Below are 21,894 nucleotides of genomic sequence, written 5' to 3'. Positions count from 1 at the left end.
TGTGGATACTTTCCAAGATATTTACGTAAGCGTCCTGTACTTCTTGATTACGTAATGCCTCTTTGACTGCTGGTATCTCTACTGAATCAAATACCTTTTCATAATCTATGAAAGCCATATAGAGAGGCTTATTGTACTCTGGATTTCTTGATTACCCGATTGATGACATGGATGTGTACCATTGTAGACTATCCCTTCCTGAAACTTGCCCGTTCCCTTGGTTGACTAAAGTCCAGTGTTGCCCTTATTCTATTGGTGATTATCTTGGTGAATATCTTATATAATATTGGGAGTAAGCTAATGGGACAACAATTTTTCAACATCTCCCTTTTTGTGGATTAGTATGCTTGCATTCTTCCAGTTTTCTGGGACCCTTGCAGTCGATAGATACTTCGTAGAGAGCCACCAGTTCTGCAAGCATTATGTCTCCTCCATCTTTAAATCTACTGTAATTCCATATTCTCCTGCTGCTCTTCCCCATTTCATGTCTGGCAAGGCCCTTCTGACCTCATCGCTAGTTATAGGAGTTTCTGTATCCTGTTCATTACTGTTTCGAATGGAGTCATCCTGAGTCCTCTGGATACTAAACAGGTCAGTATAGAATTCTTCCGCTGCTTTTACTATACCTTTGAGATTGCTGATGATATTACCCTGCTTATCTTGCAGTGCATACATCTTGGTTTGTCCTATGCCAAGTTTCTTTCTCATTGATTTCAGGCTGCGTCAAATTTTGACGCCTTCCTCAGCCTTTCTGACAGTTTCGAATCACTTATTTTCGCCTTGTTGATCAGTTTTGGCGAATTCTATCTTATCTCTTGAGTTGGACACTCATTCTTTGTCATTTCTTTATTAGGTCCTTTTATTCTTATGTGAAACTTCAAAGAAGCACCTCAAAAAACACAAATGTAATAATTTGCTTTTTTTTTCTAAGTGCTGTGAGGAAAAAGGAGGAATATACAAAATATACACCTCTCTCCTAGTTCCTAACTTTCCAAGTCCGATCACACACAAAAAAAATTATGAAGATTTGTTGGCATCAATACTAGCAATAGTGTTGCTAATGCTATGCGGGAAAGCAGTAGCTTCGCAAATGTTAAAATGGAAAAGTTCTGCATTTGCATTTACTCATAGCAGCGTGCACTCTGTTAGTTTTTCACTGCATTCTTTAGGCTTGCGAAGAAATAGTTGATTGTCAGGTCAGGGAGCATGCAGCAACCTCCTCACACTTGATAATCGCATTCGATCAGCTTTTCTGTGCAAGCAACGTGGTCTAGTGTTGTGCATTTAACTGGAGCCTCCAGTTTCACTGAGGTTCTATGGCTTCACTGCTGCTGTCATTTAAACATTATGTTACCAAGTCGATCGAGGCCCAAATTGTGTGTCATTTTGTTGAAGTGCTAGAGCAATGGTGGCTAGTTTTGCCTATACCTCCAGTCAAAGTTATTTTTTCAGACTCCCCAGCCTGCCCCAAATTTTCAAATCTGACAAATATTTAAACCTCAGTTGTCATTTCAGATGGTGTAATGGTGTTACTAGAAGAGTTCCAGCAAATGTTTGAAAATGCATTCAGCAAGTGTCGATCGAACTTTTTTTATTTCTGTGGACATGGTAGCAAGAGTCAAAGGTATAAAACAGGTTGTTTTAAACTAAGAGATTATGCAAGTGTTTTTCCACTTTTTTCTGAAATTTTGCACATGGCAATGCTGTTGGAATGGCCAGGAGGGAAGGCTTGATTGCAAAACATTGACAGACGTTTGCATAAAAAAAAAATTGACCGGACCAGCAGGTAAAAGAATGGATCATCCTTTAGGATGAGGGTAAGGGAGAGCAGGAGAGAGAGTGCACACAAGGAATTTTATGAGCTGAAATGCCAGCTGGGACGACAGCTGTAGCTTGGCCAGATGACAAATGAAGGCATCACTTCTGGAGAAAAGAGAAGTACTTAAATAAAGCCTTTCAAGATGGAAAGCTACTGATGATAGCAAATTATTTTATAATGAAAATCAGTGCTCAGTCAACAGCTAAGGAATGCATGTCAATGCAAGGCATCACAACGCTTAAGAAATTTTAATGGCAGTGATCACAACAAAATCAAAATTGACAAGATGGGAAGCTAGACAATATTGGAAAAGATTAGGTACTTGTTCCATCATTTCGCCGTGTTCCCAGGTATATTCTTTAGACATGTAGCAGCAAGCTTAGTTGTCAACCAACTGAAATAAAATAAACATGGGGTTTAGCGTCTGAAAGCATCATGATGATCAATTTGTTGTTTTATGGCGCAAGGGCCAATTATGGCGAAAGAGCGCCAGGTCAGTGTTGATGAGTTTGCAGTGGGTAGATGTGTTCCGTGAGTTATTGTGACGTAGCTGTAAAGGGGCCTAAATGCGATCTCTGTAAAGTGCATAAAACCTATATGTAATAAAATTATGGCAATGACTAGTGAGTACTACTAAGAACACAAGAGATGCATTGTGATAGATTGATCGCATTTTAAAATACATGTAGGCACACGTTTGCAAGACGCACTACTGCCCTAGAGAGCCCTTGAAACGGAAGGGCCTGAAGGCATGTGCTGTACAAAAATAAATTATCACAGCGGCATCCTCTGGAGAGAGGATGAGCTGCAAATTCGTAGGGCTAACAACATGTAAGACAACATCGTTTAAGAAGCTTAAGACTGCTCTGGTGTCAACCAACGGTTCTGTACCAAGAAACATTACAGGATGAAAGGGGATGCGCTGCCGGTATGCTAGCGGAAAGTGTTTTTTTCTCTGTTTTGGCTTCCAGGAGGGCGTGGAGGACGGTGAGCCTTTCACCGCATCTACCGCAGGACGTTGGCTCATTTCCGGTTAGCAGGAAACTGCGTGTAGCATATGTGTGTCCTATTCTGAGACGACAGAATAGGACTTCTGTTCGTTGTGTTTTTGTTGCAGGGGGCCAATAACCCAGTTTAGGCTTAATCAAGTGAAGCTTATTATTTGTTTCAGCATCCCATAAGCGCTGCCAGTGGCTTCTGAGTTTCTTTCGGATGAAAGGCTTTAGGTCTAAGGCAGGTAGTGCAGTAGTAGAATGTATATCTTGTGAAGCTATTGAGGTGGCAATTTGGTCAGCCAGCATATTATCCTCAATGCCCCTGTGTCCAGGTACCCAGCATACTATGACTTGCTGCTGAGACATGTACGATGTGCAAATAACGGAATAAAGCTCAGTAAGTACAGGGTTTCGATGATTGCGGAAGAACATTAGGGCTTTTACGACGCTTATAGAGTCGGTGTATATGATGGCTTTGAGCAACTTTCTTTTCTTGATTTCTTTAACAGCAGATAGAACTGCATAAGCTTCCGCGGTGAATATGCTTGTTTCCGGATGCAGTCCATCGGACTCGGAGAAGGATGGTCCGATTGCAGCATAAAACACTCCGGCATGTGACTTAGAAGCGTCAGTGTAAAACTCCATGCACGAGTACTTCGATTGAAGTTCAAAGAAGTGCATTCGAATATGTGCCCGTGGGGCGTGCTTCGTCACCTCTACGAATGATGTATCGCATTCTATGGATTTCCACTGCCATGGCGGCAATGGCTTAGCTAGGACCATTAGGTTTTGCTGAAGAACTGGAACTTGCATTTCCTCAGCAAGCTTTCTAATGCGCAGAGAGAATGGTTCTCTTGCTGCAGGTCGATTATTAAAGAGCAGTGCAGATGCCACGTCGTTTATGCTTACATAAGAGGGATGGTCGCGGTTTGCGTTCACTTTTAGAAAGTACATGAAACTAGAGTGACCTCTGAAGATGAAGTAACCCCTCATTAGCTTCAACGTAGAGGCTCTCTACAGGACTTGTCCTGAAGGCACTGGTCGCCAAGCGGATACCTAAATGGTGAACAGGGTCAAGCATCTTCAAGGCGCTTGGACTGGCAGATTGATATACTATGGCCCCATAGTCTAAGCACGTGCACATAAGACTTTTGTAAACGTTCATCAGACATTTCCTGTTGCTGCCCCATGTTTTATGTGATAAAAGTTTAAGAAGGTTCATTGTTTTTAGACATTTCTCTTTCAGGTGCTTTAACTGTGGAATGAAGGTCAGTTTTGAATCTAATATGATTCCTAAAAATTTGTGTTGTGTGACAACTGGTATGTGCTGTCCATGTAGTTCTAGGCTGGGCTCTGCAAATAAGCCTCCTTTTAGTGTGAAAAGTAGACATGAGCTTTTAACAGGATTCAGTTTAGAGCCATTTTCCTCTGCCCATTTACACACTTTGTTCAAGCAAAGCTGGACCTGTCGCTCACATATAGAAAGGTTGCACGACTTGAAACCCAATTGCACGTCATCTACGTACACCGAATAAAACATGCTCTGCGGTATATATAAGCGTAAGGAATTCATTTTGATTATAAAAAGGGTACAGCTTAATACCCCTCCTTGCGGCACCCCAGTTTCTTGTGTAAATGGCTTGGATAGAGCATTGCCCACCCTAACTCGAAATGTACGGTTTGATAGGTAACTCAATTACATTAAGCATATTCCCTCGAATACCCATTTCTGAGAGGTCTCGCAATATCCCATATCTCCAAGTCGTGTCATATGCCTTTTCCATGTCTAGGAAAACAAAGAAAGAACTGCTTATGGATAAAGGCGTCGCGAATGCCTGCCTCAATGCGCACGAGCTGGTCAGTAGTCAACCTACCCTCTCTGAAGCCGCACTGATAAGGGTCGAGCATTTTATTCGTTTCAAGGAAATGTAAAAGACGACTATTTATCATTTTCTCGAACAGTTTGCATAAGCAACTTGCCAGTGCTATTGGACGGTAACTTGAAACGTCGGATGGGTCCTTGCCTTGTTTCAAGACCGGCACTACTAAAGCTTCTTTCCATGAGGATGAGAGGTATCCAGCTGCCCAAACAGAGTTAAAAAGTGTCATGAGGATGGGAGGTATCCAGCTGCCCAAACAGAGTTAAAAAGTGCCAGAAGTGTCATGTGTGTATCAGTGTGTAGCTTTTTAATCATGTCATACATGATTTTGTCAACTCCAGGTGCAGAGCTCATGATCGAGCTCAACGCAGCTCTAAGCTCGGCAATATTAAAAGGACAGTTGTACGGTAGATTTGGTCTGCATTTACGGTTTATTGACTGAAGTTCTGCTATTTGCTTATATTGAACGAATTTTTGTGAATAGCTTATGGAACTTGATACATGTGCAAAATGTAATCCAAGGGCATCGGCCTGCTTTTCCAAGGTATTCTCTCGCTCATCAATCAAAGGTAATGGGTTGATCTGCTGCCCTTTTAGCCTTCTCAGCCCATCCCATACTTTAGCCTCCTGGGTATAGGAATTGATGCCTGAGAGAAACCTCTCCCAGCTTGCTCTTCTAGCCTGCCGTCTCGTGCGCCGTCCTTGCGACTTGATATGTTTAAATGCAATGTAATTTTCCGCCGTAGGGTATTGGTGCAATCTGCCCCATGCCTTATTTTGTCTTTTTCGTGCATCTCTGCAGTCTTCATTCCGCCAAGGAACACGTTTCTTAGATGAGTGACCATTTGTTTGTGGAATGAACTTTTCAGCTGCATCAATAATAAAAGCGGTAAAATATGCTACAGCGTATCCATGCTAAAATCACGTATAAAATCTTGTGATAAGTAAGTAGATTCCTTAAAACGCTTCCAATCAGCGGAGTCAAGTTTCCGGTGACGTACCTGTGGACGAGTGTCATGTCGTGTTAGTAAGTTTAAAGTTATCGGAAAGTGGTCACTCCCAAATGGGTTTTCTATAACATTCCATTCTAAGTAAGAGAAAAGTATGGAAGATCCAAGTGCTAAATCTATGGAGGAGTATGAATTATGCACAACATTGTAGTAGGTGGGTTTTTTCCTATTAAAGAGGCACACACCGGACGTAACAAGAAAGGATTCGATCAGTCGACCCCTCGAATCAGTTCTGGAATCTCCCCAGAGACTGTTGTGCGCATTAAAGTCCCTGACAATAAGAAATGGCTCTGGAAGTTGATTAATAAGTTTGTGAAATTCAATTTTACTCATGTGATAGTTTGGAGGTATGTAGATAGAGCAGACGGCTACTAACTTATTAAAAAGAATTGGCGAACCGCAACTGCCTCGAGGGACGTCCGAAGCGGCAAGTGTTGCCAAGCAACAGTTTTATGGACAATTATCACTACACCGCCGGATGAGGTGTTGACCTCGTCACGATCTTTACGAAAAATAATGTGTGACCGGAGAAAATTTGTCTGTGTAGCTTTTAAGTGCGTTTCCTGAACACACAGTACCTTTGGATTAAGTTTGTGTAGGCGTTCTGTTACGTCGTCAAGATTGTGGATGAGACCTCTCACATTCCATTGCATAATTTGTGTATACATTTTGATAAAGTTGGATACTGTGTGTTCTGGAAAGGAAAGGTTAGTTCACCGGTGCTTTGCAGGCGCCGTGACGGGAGTTTTATCTCTTTTGGAGCGACCGAGAGATCCTCGCCGCTCCTTAGGCGCTGGTGGCGCCGTCTTGCTGGTGGTTGTGTCCATCGCCTCTAGCGAGGTGCTGGACACGTGCTCTTCCGAGTGCTTTGCTTGACGTGAAGGCCTCGGCACGTTGGACGAGACCTTCGAAGTCATCTGCCCGGAGGTAGATGGCCCCGTCTGCTGGGGTGACGGAGCAGTGCTTACTGCAACCGCCGTGGGGGCAGGTGGCATAACTGCCGACTCACTGCTTGTGGGTCGGACAGCCACCGGAAGCCGTTGTGTCGCTGCCCCCTGACGCGTCACATCGGCAAAGCTGCTCTTAGGCAGGTATGACACCCGCCTACGTGCCTCCTTGAAAGATGTTTTCTTTGATTGTCACAATTTCTTTCTCTTTTCCAAGACGGGCAGGACCGCGAGTATGCGGCATGCTCGCCATCACAGTTGACACAATTTGGAGTGTTCTGGCACGTTTCGGAGGAATGCTCATTGTCACTACACTTGGCACATGTCAGCCGGCCTCGACAGTTCTGTGAACTGTGGCCAAACCTTTGGCACTTAAAGCATCTAAGAGGATTCGGCACGTACGGCCTGACACAGAGCTTGATGTACCCGGCCTCGATTGACTCGGGCAGGACACTCGAACCGAAGGTGATTATCATGTGTTTGGTTTGGATTTCTTTGCCATCTCGTCTCATTTTAATTCCTTTGACATTTATAACATTCTGTTCACTGAAGCCCTCCAAGAGCTCAGCCTCAGTGAGCTCCAGCAAATCATCGTCCGAGACAACGCCGCGGGAGGTATTCATCGTGCGGTGCGGGGTTACTACTACTTGGGTCTCTCCAAATGATACTAGTTTAGGCAGTTTCTCAAATTGCTTGTGATCGCGGAGCTCCAAGAGGAGGTCACTGCTAGCCATCCTCGAAGCCTTATATCCTGGACCAAACATTTCGGTAAGAGTCTTCGATACAAGGAACGGCGAGACTGTTCGCACTTGTTTAGCTGGTTTTTCCGAGTGTATCACGTGAGAACGAGGAAAATTGTGGACTTTCCATCCGAAAAACTGAGACTTCTTCGGTGCGCCCTCGTTTCTGAGGGCGATCAGGGAGTTTAGGAAACGCGTTTTCCATAGGTACAGTTGGGTTTTCGGCTGCGATGCTGACCACCCACCTCCATATGGAGCCCAACAGGGGGACGTGACAGAAGTTGGTGCTAGAGAAACCCTGCCAACGCCAGCCGTACATCGCTGCTATAACCAAATACAGCATAACCAAGGCTGCCTAGCCACACAAGGTTAACCCTTGCCTCCGGGAAACTAGGAAGTAAGGAGAAGTGATGAGAAGACAGGAAAGATGAAAAAAGGCGAGAGAGAAAGACGAAGATTGGAGAAGAGGACAGGAAAAGGTGACTGCCGATTTCCCCCGGGTGGGTCAGTCCGGGGGTGCTGTCTATGTGAAGCACAGGCCAAAGAGGTGTGTTGCCTCCGCTGGGGGGCCTTAAAGGTCCAAACACCCAGCATCGGCTCAAGCTCCAGGATTCCCCTTTCCCCAGACACAGCTAAGCAGCGCATGGCTACACGCGGGAGGGTCCAACCCTCGTGTGCTTGGGTTTGTGGTGTCGCAACACACCAAACGCCTGCTTACACAGACGCTCCTGCGGGGTTGAAAGCATCAGATGGGCTATCAGACATGCCATTATCGGGATTAATGGTGACATCCTGTGATTCTTTTGACATGCATATAAAATTCAGTAGGCGAGTATTCTCGCATTGCGCCTCGATCAGAACACGACTGCTGCTGCAGGTGGGACCCACCACACTGTTCAGCAGCACAGCCACAGTCCATTTGTGTGGTGATCTCGGTGCATGTTCTGATAGAAGTAGCTTGCGATGCAATTGTTGTGGCCTAGAACGACAGAATGCCGAGCTAGTTAGTAAGGATTCATTATGCAAAATAGAAGTGAGGCGTGCAGACAGGACACAAGAGTAGAGAAGTGGACAACACGAACGCCAACTATCAACTGAAGGGAGCACCGAGGCAAAAGAAGAAAGAATACACAAAACTAATCTGTGCATGCTCAGGAATGGTAACACCACGTGCCAATCGGGTACACGTGCCGGTCTACGCGAGAGATAACTGTTAAGGCACTTAATCTCTTTCTTATGTAAAGTAATCGAAGGCTGACTCACGCACGCACTTCCACCATTATAGATATGCCACGCCTCTACCATAAGACGCGTATCTTCGTTCTTATGCCTGTACAATATCGCGCATTCATCTAACTCTGGCATGCAGTTACAATCTCGGCAATGTAGCGAAAGATTAGAAGGCGATCCACCGGTTAATGACCTTTTATGTTCCATTAGCCTCCGATTGATACACCGTCCCGTTTTGGCCATTTGGTCTGCTAGCACATTACCCTCAATGCCCTGTATATATCTAACCAGCATATAACATACTGGTTATTTATATACTCTGTGCACAGAATTGAATACAGCTCAATTAATACAGCATTTTTGTGTTTGCAAAGTGACATCAAGGCTTTTACAATGCTTAAGGAGTCTGAATATACTTGCTTTTTGAATATGTATCACAGCCGGCAACATTGCATGGGCCTCAGCCGTAAAGATACTTGTTTTGGGGTGCAGTACACCAGATTCCAAGAAGGATGGACTGACTGCTGCATAAGATGACGTGTGGTGTTTAGTGGCGCAAGAGCACCAATGCAAGTGGTGATGTAGTGCTAATGGTTAGTGAACGAGATGAATAGATGAATTACGATAGGTAGATTGTACTTGGCTGTAAAAGGGCCTAAAGCTCAGTCCCTGTGAAGTATGTCAAATGTGCAGGTATTAAAATAATGACAATGAATAGTGATATACGCTATGATCATAAAAGCACTATTACTAAAGAATGATCTAAACATGCGGGCAGTAGTAGCACTCTTACCTCACCAGTGGGCCCTTCAATACAACTGGGAGGTTCGTGCTTTACAATGGTGTAACCGCTGGTTAATGAACTTAAATTCCAACAAATTCAAACCTGTGTCTTTCACTTGCTGCCGTAACACCCTCAGATTTACCTATTCCGTTGCCAATGTTCCAATCGAATCAATCCAATCATCAAATACCTCGGTGTCACTATCTTGCGATCTGTCCTGGCACATGCACACTACTAACATCATCTGATCTGCTAACAAGTCACTGGGATTTGTTAGGAGATATCTACGTCATACTCCACGACAAGTAAAGACGTTAGCCTACCAATCATTTGCAAGATCAAAACTTCAGTATGCATCTCCCCATCTGGAACCCGCATCAAACATCATAAATGCACTCAAGTCACTTGGAAAATTGTGCTACTAGGTTTATTCACTCATCATATTCATATGATATCAGCATTTCATCATTGAAAGCAGAATCTGGCTTGGCAACGCTTTCTTCTTGTTGACAGGTCGCCACCCTCTCTCTCTTCCGCTTATATTTTTTTTACAGCTCCCTTAATCGCCCACCGCACATTGTGCCCCCTTCGTACATATCTCAAAGTACCGGTCATTGCAACAAGACATGAAGGACTGTTAGTGTCTTGCCATATTTATTGCATACAGGAGGATCATCACCGGTCAACAGCTACGACTGGGGGCCATATGTATGGCCTATCCTAAGATGGCAAAAAAAAAAAATAACCTCAGTTTGTAGTATTTTCGTTGTGTCTGTGTAAAACTCTGTGCAAGAGTACTTTGCCTGGAGTTCCAGGAAATTATTAATATGTGCCTTTGGCGCATGTTTAGTGACCTCTACGAATGATGCGTCGCACTCTATCAGCTGCCACTGCCATGGTGGCAATAGTTTCGCTGGAGCCATAGGACAATGTTCAAGAACTGGAACACCCATTTCCTCACTGAGGTTCCTCACACGCATAGCGAATGGCTTTCTTGCTACAAGTCTGTTATGGAAGAGTAGCAGTGGTCATTGTTTATGGTTGAATAAGAAGGATGTTCTATGTTGGCTTGTACTCTCAGAACATATGTAAAACTGCTGTATGATCGCTGTAGATGAAGTGGCCACTGATTCGACTCTACGTAGAGGCTCTGGATCAGATTCCTGAAAGCACCGTTTGCAAGACTCGATACCCAGATGGTGGACGGGGTCTAGGATTTTTAATGCACTTAGCGTTGCACAGTTATAAATTATACACCCCTAATCAAGGCGCGAGTGGACAAGAATGTTATACATGTTCAGAAGGCAGTTTCGATCAATACCCCATGTTGTATGTGAAACTTTAGAAGGTTCATTGTTTTCAGACATTTGATCTTCAGATGCTTAATATGGGGAACAAACGTGAGCTAAGAGTCTAAAGTGATTCCCAGGAATTTATGTTGGCAGCTCAGAGTTGTTCTCCCTTGATTGTAATACTAGGCAGTGGTGCTCTTGTTTGAGAAAAGTATGCAGGTACTTCTTTGGGCGTTTATTTTGAGGCTCTTGCCCATTTAGACAATTTGTTTATTCCAAGCTGCACTTGTTTGCAGATAACAGAATTGCATGATCTGAAACCTACCTGCATATCATCGACATACACGTAATAAAACGTTGTGCATGGAATGACAATAAAGAGTGCGCAACTTAAGCATGCCCCCTTGCGGAACACCAGTTTCTTGGGCGAATTGTCTAGATAAAGCATTGGCTACTTTTATGTGAGAAGTGTGGTTAGATAGCTTTCAATTGTGTTTAACATGTTCCCACGGACGCCCATCGCAGAAAGATTGCGGAGAATCTTGAATCGCCATGTTGTGTCGTGTGCTTTCTCTAGGTCTAGAAATACTGAAGGTAAAAACTGCTTATGAATAAACACATCTATGATGGTTGCTTCAGTGCGAACAAGGTGGTCTGTTGACCTTCCCTCTCTGAAACATTGAAGGGGGTCTAGTTTGTTGCTACTTTCTAGGAAACAGACTAAGCTGCCAGTTTACGATTTTTTCAAAGACTCTGCACAGACAGCTTGTTAGCCCTATTGGCCTGTAGCTGCTGGCTAAGGCCAGGTCTTTCCCTTGTTGAAGTACCAGGATGACTATAGCTTCTATCCACAATGATGGAATATCCCCTCCACCCACAAGGAATTGAAAAGAGTGTTCAGTCTTTCAGGATGTAGGTACCTAATCGTTTTGTACATGACACGATCGCCACCTGGCGCCAAGTTGTTGCAACAAGCAAGAGATGCCTTAGTTCAGCTAAAGTAAATGGGCAATTGTAAGCGTCACTCGATGAACCTTTGCGGTTTAAGGGCTGCCGTTTTTTGCGTTCTTTGACACTCGGGAATGTTTCTGTATAGTGTGATGCCCTTCAGGCATATTCAAGATGTTCGCCTACACAACCTGCCTGATCTAGTCTATCACCCTGGCTACTTGCTAAGGTTAGAGGATGCGACTCCTGATCTATTAAATTATTTACCCTATTCCAGACACTTGTTTCATCTGTGTACGAATTTATGCTGGAGATGTACTTATCCCAACTTTCTCTTTGCACGTCGATGTGTTCTCCTGCCTTGTGATTTGACCCGTTTGAAATAAGGTTTTTGGCGGTTGGAGAATTGCGAAGCTATCTGCAAGCTTTGTTTTGTTTTTTTCACGGTTTGCGACATTCGTCTATTCCACCATGGGGATGCGATGCTTATTAGCCAATCCATTAGTTTGCTAATACATTTAGTTGCAGCATCAATAATAGAACCTGTTAGATATGCCACAGCATTGTCTACATTAAAAGCAGCAATGTCATCTCCGCCTAAATACAGTGAAACCTCGTTAAACCGTAGTCAGCCGGAGCTCGGAAAAAGTACGTACTAAACGGTAGTACTGTTTAAGCGAAATAGCATGAGATCGCCCACTTATCTGTCAAAAACGGAACTCAGAGAGAGTGCCATGAAAGGGGAAAAACATGCAGTATTTATTCACTTCGCGGGACGTAAATGTTATTTTCGTTTGATATTGCGGCGGCCTAGCACGACGACAGCGGCCTCAAACTTACTGAAGCTGCGTGCCAGCTTCTCAGCCAGCCCCCCTCCTCTCGGCAAACACTCGCACGGCAGATTCCTCGTTGGCGTTACGTATTCTCCGTGCACGCGCGCAGTAGTGCTGCATAAGTCCCGGGGCGCCTTTTTCACTGCCGGGTGCCGGAGTTCGGAAAACTTTTCGTTTGGAATAGTTACGTTATCGTGCCCCTGTTCTCCTTGCGACGATCGCATTCATGAGGCTGACGTAACGCGCAGCTTCTGCCACTGTCGGGCCTGAATAGCCCGTGCTGTCTCTTTCCGTGTCGTCCTCATCACTGTCGCTAGTTGACACTTCGGAAACAACAGCGGCAACGATGGTGAAAAGTCGAACCTCGTAGCCGACATATCTCTTCGCGGTCGCAGCAGCGCTGCCGAGCAACTTCGCATTCCAAATGCCACACACTGTAGTCAACAGCAGATCCATATCGCGGGCCAGCGCCGACTTCCGTGTCACGTTCGGTAGCACGGACGATGTCTAATTTTTCTTCTATGCTGAGCACCCGGCGTCTTTTTTATCCTAGCTTCGGCATGACGCGAGTCCTCGCTTGCACGACGCCACAACGCTCTCCGGTACGGCGTCCATGCGGTGTCGAAATGATGTTGATGTTGATGCGGCTTCACGTGCAAACGCACAGGGCGCTTGGAGGCCGTTGTACCGATCTCTGAGGCTTGTTGTTCTGCCGGGCCGCCCGATGGAGACGACGCACCGCCGTGTTTGCGCGACGAAAAGTGGAAACGCTACGTTTTAACCGATGCGTACGCAATAAGCTGGTACGGTTTATGCGGATACAAAATACATTATGTTCAATGGCCACTGAGTCGGGGTATTGACTTTACTACTTTTAAACCGAAACTACTGTTTAAGCGGGTACGGTTTAACGAGGTTTTACTGTACACGACTCTCAGAACAGCTCCCAGTTGGCCGAGTATGTTCCATCAAGGAAAATGTGGCAAGCACACATCTTGTTTCGTTAAGTTGAACATAATTGGGAAGTGGGTGCTCCCAAAGGGATTCTTCGAAATGGACAACTTCAGATACGGAATTAGTGTATTGATTACTACACTTAAGTCCATGGAGGAATATCTGCTATGTGCAATGCTGTAGCATGTTGGCTCTTATTAAGTATACATGCTCCTGAAGAAAAGAAAAAGTTTTCAATTAGGTGACCTCTCGCATCGTAACGAGCCTCCCCACAAAGTGTTAGGTGCATTTACATCTGACAACTATGCATAGCGCTGGAAGTTCATCTACGCAGTTTTGAAATACGGTTTTATGAAGGTGAAAATTTGGAGGAATGTATATAGAGCTGATAGTGACTATAGTAGGATATAACAAAAAATAGCAGCTGACAACCACTTCACATGATTGTTACACCGCCAGCCAATCACAGAAGCAAACAGAATGTCGTTATATGACAATTTCAAAATGGTGTCGCACTTGATACCTCTGGAGCATCTGCTGTTCTTGAGAAGTCTTCATCGGCAAAAGCAATGAGGTGTGCAAAAGACACGGACAAAGTGCACGAGGTCTGAGCTTTTCACTCTTAAAAAGATGGCGGCATGGTTCATTTCACTGTCAACTGAAGTGAAACTTGACAATAGTTGCAGCGAAGCATGCGTTTTATTTCAGTTTTATAAAGCATTGGGCTTTCTCCATTCTACTATAATAGATGAATGAAAACGTACAAGGTTACGCACTTATAATTTTATTTTTGTAATTTTTATAATTTTATTTAGGTAACAGGGAAACTTTGAAGTCCGAACTATTTCCAGCCTCGTGGAGGAACAGTGGCTGGCAGTTATGAAGGTGTAAAGCAACTGCTTCTAGGGGCATACAAGGTTTTATTTCCCTGCACACAACACCTCTGTTGACTATGATAGCCACACCACCCGATGACATGACAGTGTCATCATGGTTTTACCGAAAAATAGCATATTGATAAAGAAAATTTGTTTGCATATGTTTGAGGCGTTTCCTGAACACACAGCACCTCTGGATTATACTTATGTACGAGTTCTTTAAAGTCAAGATTGTGGAGGAGACCTCTGACACTCCAGTGTAATATTTGTGTACCCATGCTGAGTGTGGTTTTGGTGCCATGTGTTTAAGCCCTCTCTGGGCACCGTGCTGCAGCGCTTTTCTTTTTTGTAACAATTGCGAGAATCTCGCCGCTCCTTAGGTGCTGGCGGTGCCATCTGGTCAGTTGTGTCCATCACCTCTTGCAAGGTGCTGGACACAAGCTCTTGTGAGCGCTGTTTGACTTCAAGGCTGTGACACGTCGGATGAGACCTTTGAGGCCACTATCCCGGAGGTAGATGGCCCCTTCCGCTGTGGTGGCAGAGCAGCGCTAGCTGCAGCTGCCAGGTAGGGGGGGGGGGGTAGGTGTCACTGCCGGTTCACTGCGTGTGGGTCAAACAGGCTGTTGTGGCCCTGCACCCTGAAGCGCCACTTCAGCAGAGATCTTTAGCATGTACTCAACCCAGCTGCATGCCTCCTAAAATGATATGTTCTCCTTCACTTAGATTGTCCCGATTTCTTTTTCCCTTTTCCAGAATGGGCAAGACTGCAAGTATGCGGTGTGTTCCCCCATCACAATTCACGCAGTGTGGAGTATTCTCAGATTTGTCAGATGGGTGTTCTTGGGGACTACCTTTAGTGCAAGTCTGGCAGCCTCGGCAGTTCTGTGAGCTGCAGGCAAATCTTTGGCCATTAAAGCAACGGAAAGGATTGGGGATGTACTGTCTGACCAGGGTCTTTATGTACCCAGTCTCAATAGTCTCAGACAGCACACTTGATGAGAAAGTTTGAGTTAGGTACTTTCTTTTTTGGATTTCCTTGCTATCACGCCTCATCTCAACTTACTTGACACTGATCACATTTGGATCCCGCCAGCCCTCCAGTAGTCCAGCTTCAGTCAGTTCCACAAGATCAGCATCGGAAACGGGTGGAAACGGGTGGTGTTCATTGTGTGGTGCAGTGCGACTGTCACTGGGAGATTCCCGAATGACACTAGATTAGACAGTTTTTAGTGTTGTTTCTTTCTGCAGAGTTCTAGAAGGAGATCACCACTTGCCAACTTGGACACTTTATAACCTGGGCCAAAAGCTTCAGTCTGTTTTTGCAACCAGAAAAGGCGAGATCATTCTCACTGCCGTTTCTTTTTTCTCTGAATGCATTACATAAAATCATGGAAAATTGTCAGTATTTCATCTACAATTCTTTGGTGCGCCCTCGTTTATAAGGGCAATCAGGGACTGGAGGGGAATGAACTTGCCATATGTAAAAGTAAATTGCTTGGCAGCATCACCAGCCAGCCAGCACGGAGCCGAACGAGGGGACGCTGCAGGACCTGGAAAGGACAGGTTCTGGAAACGCCAGCTGTAAGCCACTACTATAACCAAACATGGTATAACAATGGTTGGCTACCCACACAAGGTTAACCCAGGCCACACGGAAATTTTGAAGCCAGAAGGGAATAGAAGACAGGGGCCGTATCCTGAAACGATCCCCTTCAGCGATAGTACTATGGTCAGGCATGCACCGATTGGCTGGTTGAGCAAAATCCGATTAGTAGTTCATGCGGTCTTGCTAAAACAGCCAATCAGTGCATCCAAATGGCAAAGGCGTGGCCGAGGCGATAGTATCACTGAAGCGGATCATTTCGGAATATGGCTCCAAGACAGACGAAAAGGCGTACGAGAAGTAAGACTGAACAGGAGGACAGAAAACGGCGACTGCCGGTTTCCTCCAGGTCAGCCAGTTTCGAGGTGCCGTCTATATGAAGTAGAGGCCGAAGAGGTGTGCTGCCTCTGCCAGAGGGCCTTAAAGGTCCAAACAGCTGGCATTGACTCAACCTCCAGGATCCAGCTTTCCCCAGATATGACTAAGCCGTGCACAGCTACACGTGGGAGCATCCAATCCTTATGTGCTTGCAGGGATGGAGTGGCCAAGGGAGTTTGGAGCAGCTCTGGCAGCAGCAAATTTCGCGCAATGGAGCAGGTTTGGAGCAGGAATTGTTCATTTTGGAGCAGAAGATACGCGTGTTGGAGCATGCTAGGGGAGGCTCAACTTGAGTGAAATACTGACAAATCAAGAAAATATGTTTTTTATTTGATTTTGTCGAACACTATTAGATTATGGAGAATCAGTTCTGTGGAGGGGGCCGAAAAGTTCACTAAAGGGGAAAAAAAAAATTTCGCACACATGCCCGGGAACCTATGTGCATTCCTCGGAAGCCACTATTAAGTTACATACCAGTTCTGCCAACTGAATGTGGCCAAGAAAAAGAACCAAGGTATTTACGCGAACAGCACTCGTATCTTGATAGGTTTTTGTTTATGCTAGTTTTCAACACCCTCCACAACATTTGCATTGACATCTCATCAATCAGGCAAGTTTATAAAGCAAGCTACTTAGACACGTTCGTGCACAATGAACAAGAAATACTGACAACCATGAACAACACCCATAAACGTACAGTGAATGCCGTTTGCATAATGCCCTGTCTTTTTCATACCTGTGTCACACGGGCACATTTGGAAGGCGTTCCAGTCGACGGCCTTCGAAATGCCACAACTCTATCGAGTCAAAGGAGTTGTCGCGCTGCTACACGGCACTTTCGAAAGGCCATCGAGTGGTTCAGGCGTTTCTCGTAAAATTGTGTGGCGCTGCGGATCTTTACTTTCGTTTTCATGTACCGAAGAGTTAAGCAACATTTAAGAGCACTACAATTTCTTTTATGTTTGTTTATGCGTTTAAAGAAATGTTTATACACTGCCATACATTTATGTTTAGCTTTTGAGTTGTTGAGTAGCGAAACTGCGGCAACGTTTGCGTCGCTGCATGTCGCTGTTGTCGAGAGTATGTGCAGATCGCGCATATCAAGTAGCAAAAATAGTAGCAAATAGTATTTTTAGAGCATTTTGGTTTGATTTGTTCTTTCCAACCGATAGTACGAGCCCACTGTGAACGAGAGGGCATGTTCGCACTGTTTCCATTTCCGTTGCTCAAAGGCCATCGAGATTTCGATAGAGTTGTAAGGTGCTCCGTTGACTCGATAGAGAATTGACTCGGCGGCCGTCGAAACCGCCCGTGTAGCAGCTCGAACTTCAGCTTTGAGTCAATTGACTATCGGTTGGAAGGCCTCCCAAATGCCCGTGTGACACTGATATTAAACTCTTGGCGACACTCAGTCGGCATAGCAGAGCACAACAGAATAACTGCCAAGTTACTGTAATGGTCACTGCAAGTTTGCCAGTATTCCACATAACTTGGCAAGAAGAAAAAGTAAACACTGATGTTTATCAAGATAATAAAGGGGAAGAAGTGTTCAATGGCTTTCTGATCAGTGTCGCCAACCAATATTTCATGCAAACTCAATTATTAGGCACGCTGCATAAAGTCAACGTAAAATGGCAGCCAATATTTTGAATGCCAAACAATGGTTTCTCCAAAATTTGACTAAATCTGGCAAGTCGCGTCATGAGCACCATATATGCAAACGCAATTTCTGTTGTCTAAAGGCTAAAGAAATGTTAGCCAACACATGGCTGTGTGATTGACACTGAACACAAACAGCCTGCAAAATTTTGTCATTTCATTTGATGTTAGTGTTCTTGGCACAAGTTGGTGCAGCACTTCCATCTCTGTGTGCTTTAGTATGTGGCTGCATATTTTCAAATCTTGGAGCATGATAGTTGGGACACCCCGTATACACTTTGTGGGCATGTCATGCAAACAAGGAAATGGAACTTAAAAGAGCGTAGGTTAGGGCGTGTTGGTATTCCATAACTGAGGTTCTTTTAGCGCACGAAAAGGGACGCGACTCAGTGGCAAGATGAATCGCTGGCGCTGTGTCCGCGTCTTGCCACTGTCTCGCGTCCCTTTTCGTGCGCTAAAAGAACCCCGGTCAAGGAAATGGACGCAGTCGCACGCACGCACACACACAAACGACACAATTTAGCTAGATTCAGTGTTTTCAGATGCCCCCCCACCCCCCTTATTTGGCCACCCGAACGATTGCAAATGCTCGAAGGAACGTAGTACAACGGCGTGGGCGCCGGTCGACGTGTGCTAGGCTTCGGGCGTCAGGTTACGCGGTCAATGTTTTGCACGCATCGTCCGAAAGGCGAATGAATTGTGAAATTGGCTCATGAATCATACGACGCTGTGTGGTCGCGCTGCCGCTCCTGCGCGGAAGACGTGAGTGATGTCGTGGCGTGCGTTAAAGAAACCGAGGAAGCGGGCAGATTCGCTCACCGCTGCTGGGAAATATGCGCTATAGCACGTCCACGATTCAAGTCAGTCCGCCTCTAGCGCAATGTGGAAGAAGGAGCAGAGCGCAATTCGCTGAACATGCAACTTGCCTGTAGGAAAGGATGGTCGAAGAGCCTCAGCTTGCCGTCCCGACCGAGCGCATACGACGAGTCCGCCCATCTGAAAGCAAAGTTAACGCTTTTTGAGGCAGAACTGATCTATATATATATATGTTATATACAATATACGTGCCAAAACACTTTCTGATTATGAGGCACGCCGTAGTGGGGGACTCCGGAAATTTTGACCACCTGGCGTTCTTTAACGTGCACCTAAATCTAAGTACACGGGTGTTGTCGCATTTCGCCCCCATCGAAATGCGGCCGCCGTGGCCAGGATTCGATCTCGCGACCTCGTGCTCAGCAGCATAACACCATAGCCACTGAGCAACCACGGCGGGTGAGGCAGAACTGAATAAAGTGAATTTCGAAACAGTGTGCTCCGAGTGACAGCTCTCGCTTCGCGAACAGCTGTGACAATTGCTTATACATGCAGAGAATTGGCACCGACGGAAAGTGCGATATGAAACAACTGATCCCGCATAGACACCCCAGACAAAACCAAAGGCATGATGTCATTACTTACTTGGTCGCTAGCGTGTTGATGGAGCCTGTGAAGACGAGCATGAGCGCGAGGATTACTTGGTACTTGGTCCAGGCCATCGTTAGGCAGCTGGATGTCGTCAGCAACTGCTGTCCGCCAGCGATCAGCGTCGAAAGAAGATGTAGCTTGCTCGGACGATCTGACAGGGCGACCCGAATACGCCCCCACGTCACGAGGTCGCAGGCTATCAACTGAGTGAAAACTTATCGCCCACTGCGAAAAAGAAAGTCGGGACGTGATCACAGCGCGCACATTATCATCTGTCGTCAAGGTAAGTATCAGTGGCGCGCAGATCACGGATAAGAAAACAACAGTCACTCCACTCCTGGTTGCTAAGAACCCTACGCGACGTCGTTCGGCAACGCGTTGTATTTTCAGGTGTTTCACAGTGGTCACGAGTCGCGATGCTCATGAGTCACGATCCGTCAGACCAACATGCAGGCTACGCGTTCTGTGGCTGCGCCGCAAGACATGCTGTGCGAGCGAAAGCACATACCTTCTCTCTTCACCCATGGCCACCTTGCGGAGTTACAGTGAACCCCGGCTGCATCCGAAATTTCATCGTCGGGAAGCAGAACACCTACATAAAATTTTAGAGAAGGAAAACTACCTTACACAGTGAACCAGAAATAAAAATAGTGGTGGTGTTGCGAACTAAAGTAAGCGACCGAGAGATGGTGCTGGAAAATCAAAACTACATTAAAAAATGTACGTGGCGAGGATGGAGAGAGCGCTAGAAGGAAAAAATATTCATAGAGTTAGTAGAACAACTAGAGTCAGTAGAGTCAGTATAGTAACTCTATGGTAATATCGGCTTTAATCTCTCATACAAACAAAACAGGCGAGTACAGTAGCAGATCAGCAACTCCCAGTTTTAATTTAGGCGGACGACATTGCGTTGCTAGCTAACAAGAAAAGTGATTTGCAACGTCTGGCTAATATCTGTGGACAGAGAGGCAACAATTTAGGTTTGAAATGTAGTGTTAGAAAATCAGGTGTTATGGTATTCAACGAAAACAGTGAACAGACAGTGGAGATACAGGGCCAAGAAATACCTCGGGCAACGTAGTAACATAATATAAGTACTTTGATATATGGATAAACGAAAGCAATATATATATATATATATATATATATATATATATATATATATATATATATATATATATATATATATATATATATATATATATATATATATATATATATATATATGGAAACACAGGAAAAAACCATAACAGTAAAGGGGAAGAGAAACGCAGCGATAATGAAGCACAGCGCGCTATGGAGTTACAATAGGTACGAGGTCCTATGAGGTATGTTGAAAGGTGTAATGGTTCCAGGACTTACTTTTGGAAATGCGGTTGTTTGCTTTAAATCAGAGGTAAAATCAGGACTCGACGGGAACCAAAGGTCAGTGGGTCGCCTCGCATTGGGCGCTCACGGGAAGACTACAAATGAAGCTGTGCAGGGTGATATGGGCTGGACTAGTTTTGAAGAGAGGGAAGCTCGCAGTAAAATGGAGTATGAAGAACGGCTGAGGAATATGGAAGAAAGTAAATGGGCTGGGAGAGTGTTCAGGTATCTGCACAGGAAAAACATTGATTCACAGTGGAGGAAAAGCACTAGGAAGCTTACCAGCAAGTATGCGGCCTGTATACGGCGGGCAACACAGCAACACAGAATGTCAAGCGGAAAGTCAGAGAGTCTAAAATAATCTCATGGGTGGCGGCAATGGAAAAGAAACCTGCCATGAGTATATAACTACTTAAGAGTAAAAAACGAAATCAGGAAAGAAACCATTTTATGATAACTCAAAGGGAAGCTCATCACTTTTCGAAGCGAGATCGGGATGCCTTAGAGCACGCACTTATAAAGCGAGATATAAGAAGGAAAAAGAAACATGTGCTTGCTGCGGTAAAGCTAGGGAAACTATGGAGCATGTTTTATTATAATGTGAAGACGTCTACCCAGCGGTTGATTTAGGCACCACTGGCCTCCTTGAAACCCTTGGGTTCAACGGGAGCAATGGAAAAATAAACACGTCCGCAATAGGCATTAGTAAGACGTGATTAAAGGATCGGTGGAAGAAAAGTAGGGAAACGAGAATAAAAAAAGAAAAATGGAGATGTACAAAAGCACAGTTCGCAATAGGCCATTAGAAAATTTGGGTGTGGTAGCTCACAGTGTTTTTTTTCCTTTTTTATTGTTTAACTTAGGTAGGAAATTAAGCAGTATAATAGCAAGAGCTTGGTGGCGCAACCCACCGCCCCGTTCCAAAGGAAACGCTTATAACATCCATCCATCCTAATATCATCATCATTACGTAGTGAGAAATATGGCTACAGTGTACTAGAACAGGGGCAGCATAGAGTGTCTCACTATGTCGTAGTGAGAAACTTTATGGTATGCATGGGAATGCCGGTATATTGTTACTTCGGATTGGTATCGTTTTCGGAGAGCCA

The 21,894-nt window shown here is 45.0% G+C and overlaps 1 protein-coding gene across 3 annotated transcripts in view; it reads right to left on the bottom strand.

Annotated features, from left to right (window-relative positions):
• Positions 1 to 19,944, bottom strand: part of Tango9 (transport and golgi organization 9) — a 54,582-nt gene extending 34,638 nt beyond the window's left edge. The window contains exons 1-3 of one of the 3 annotated variants that reach the window (XM_065452097.2): positions 19,926 to 19,944; positions 19,412 to 19,642; positions 18,877 to 18,946 (exon numbers count right to left, since the gene is read on the bottom strand). In XM_065452097.2, the coding sequence (XP_065308169.1) occupies positions 18,877 to 18,946; positions 19,412 to 19,488 (147 nt within the window). In that variant the 5' untranslated portion in view covers positions 19,489 to 19,642; positions 19,926 to 19,944. Of the gene's footprint in view, positions 1 to 15,373; positions 15,485 to 18,876; positions 18,947 to 19,411; positions 19,897 to 19,925 lie in introns of those variants that run through there. The other 2 variants (XM_065452096.2, XM_065452098.2) reach the window with 2 other exon arrangements.
• Positions 19,945 to 21,894: the final 1,950 nt, after the last annotated feature.

The sequence above is a fragment of the Dermacentor albipictus genome, chromosome 2 (genome assembly GCF_038994185.2).
Source record: "Dermacentor albipictus isolate Rhodes 1998 colony chromosome 2, USDA_Dalb.pri_finalv2, whole genome shotgun sequence".
Classification (NCBI taxonomy): domain Eukaryota; kingdom Metazoa; phylum Arthropoda; class Arachnida; order Ixodida; family Ixodidae; genus Dermacentor; species Dermacentor albipictus.
This window is presented reverse-complemented; position numbering and strand designations above follow the sequence as displayed.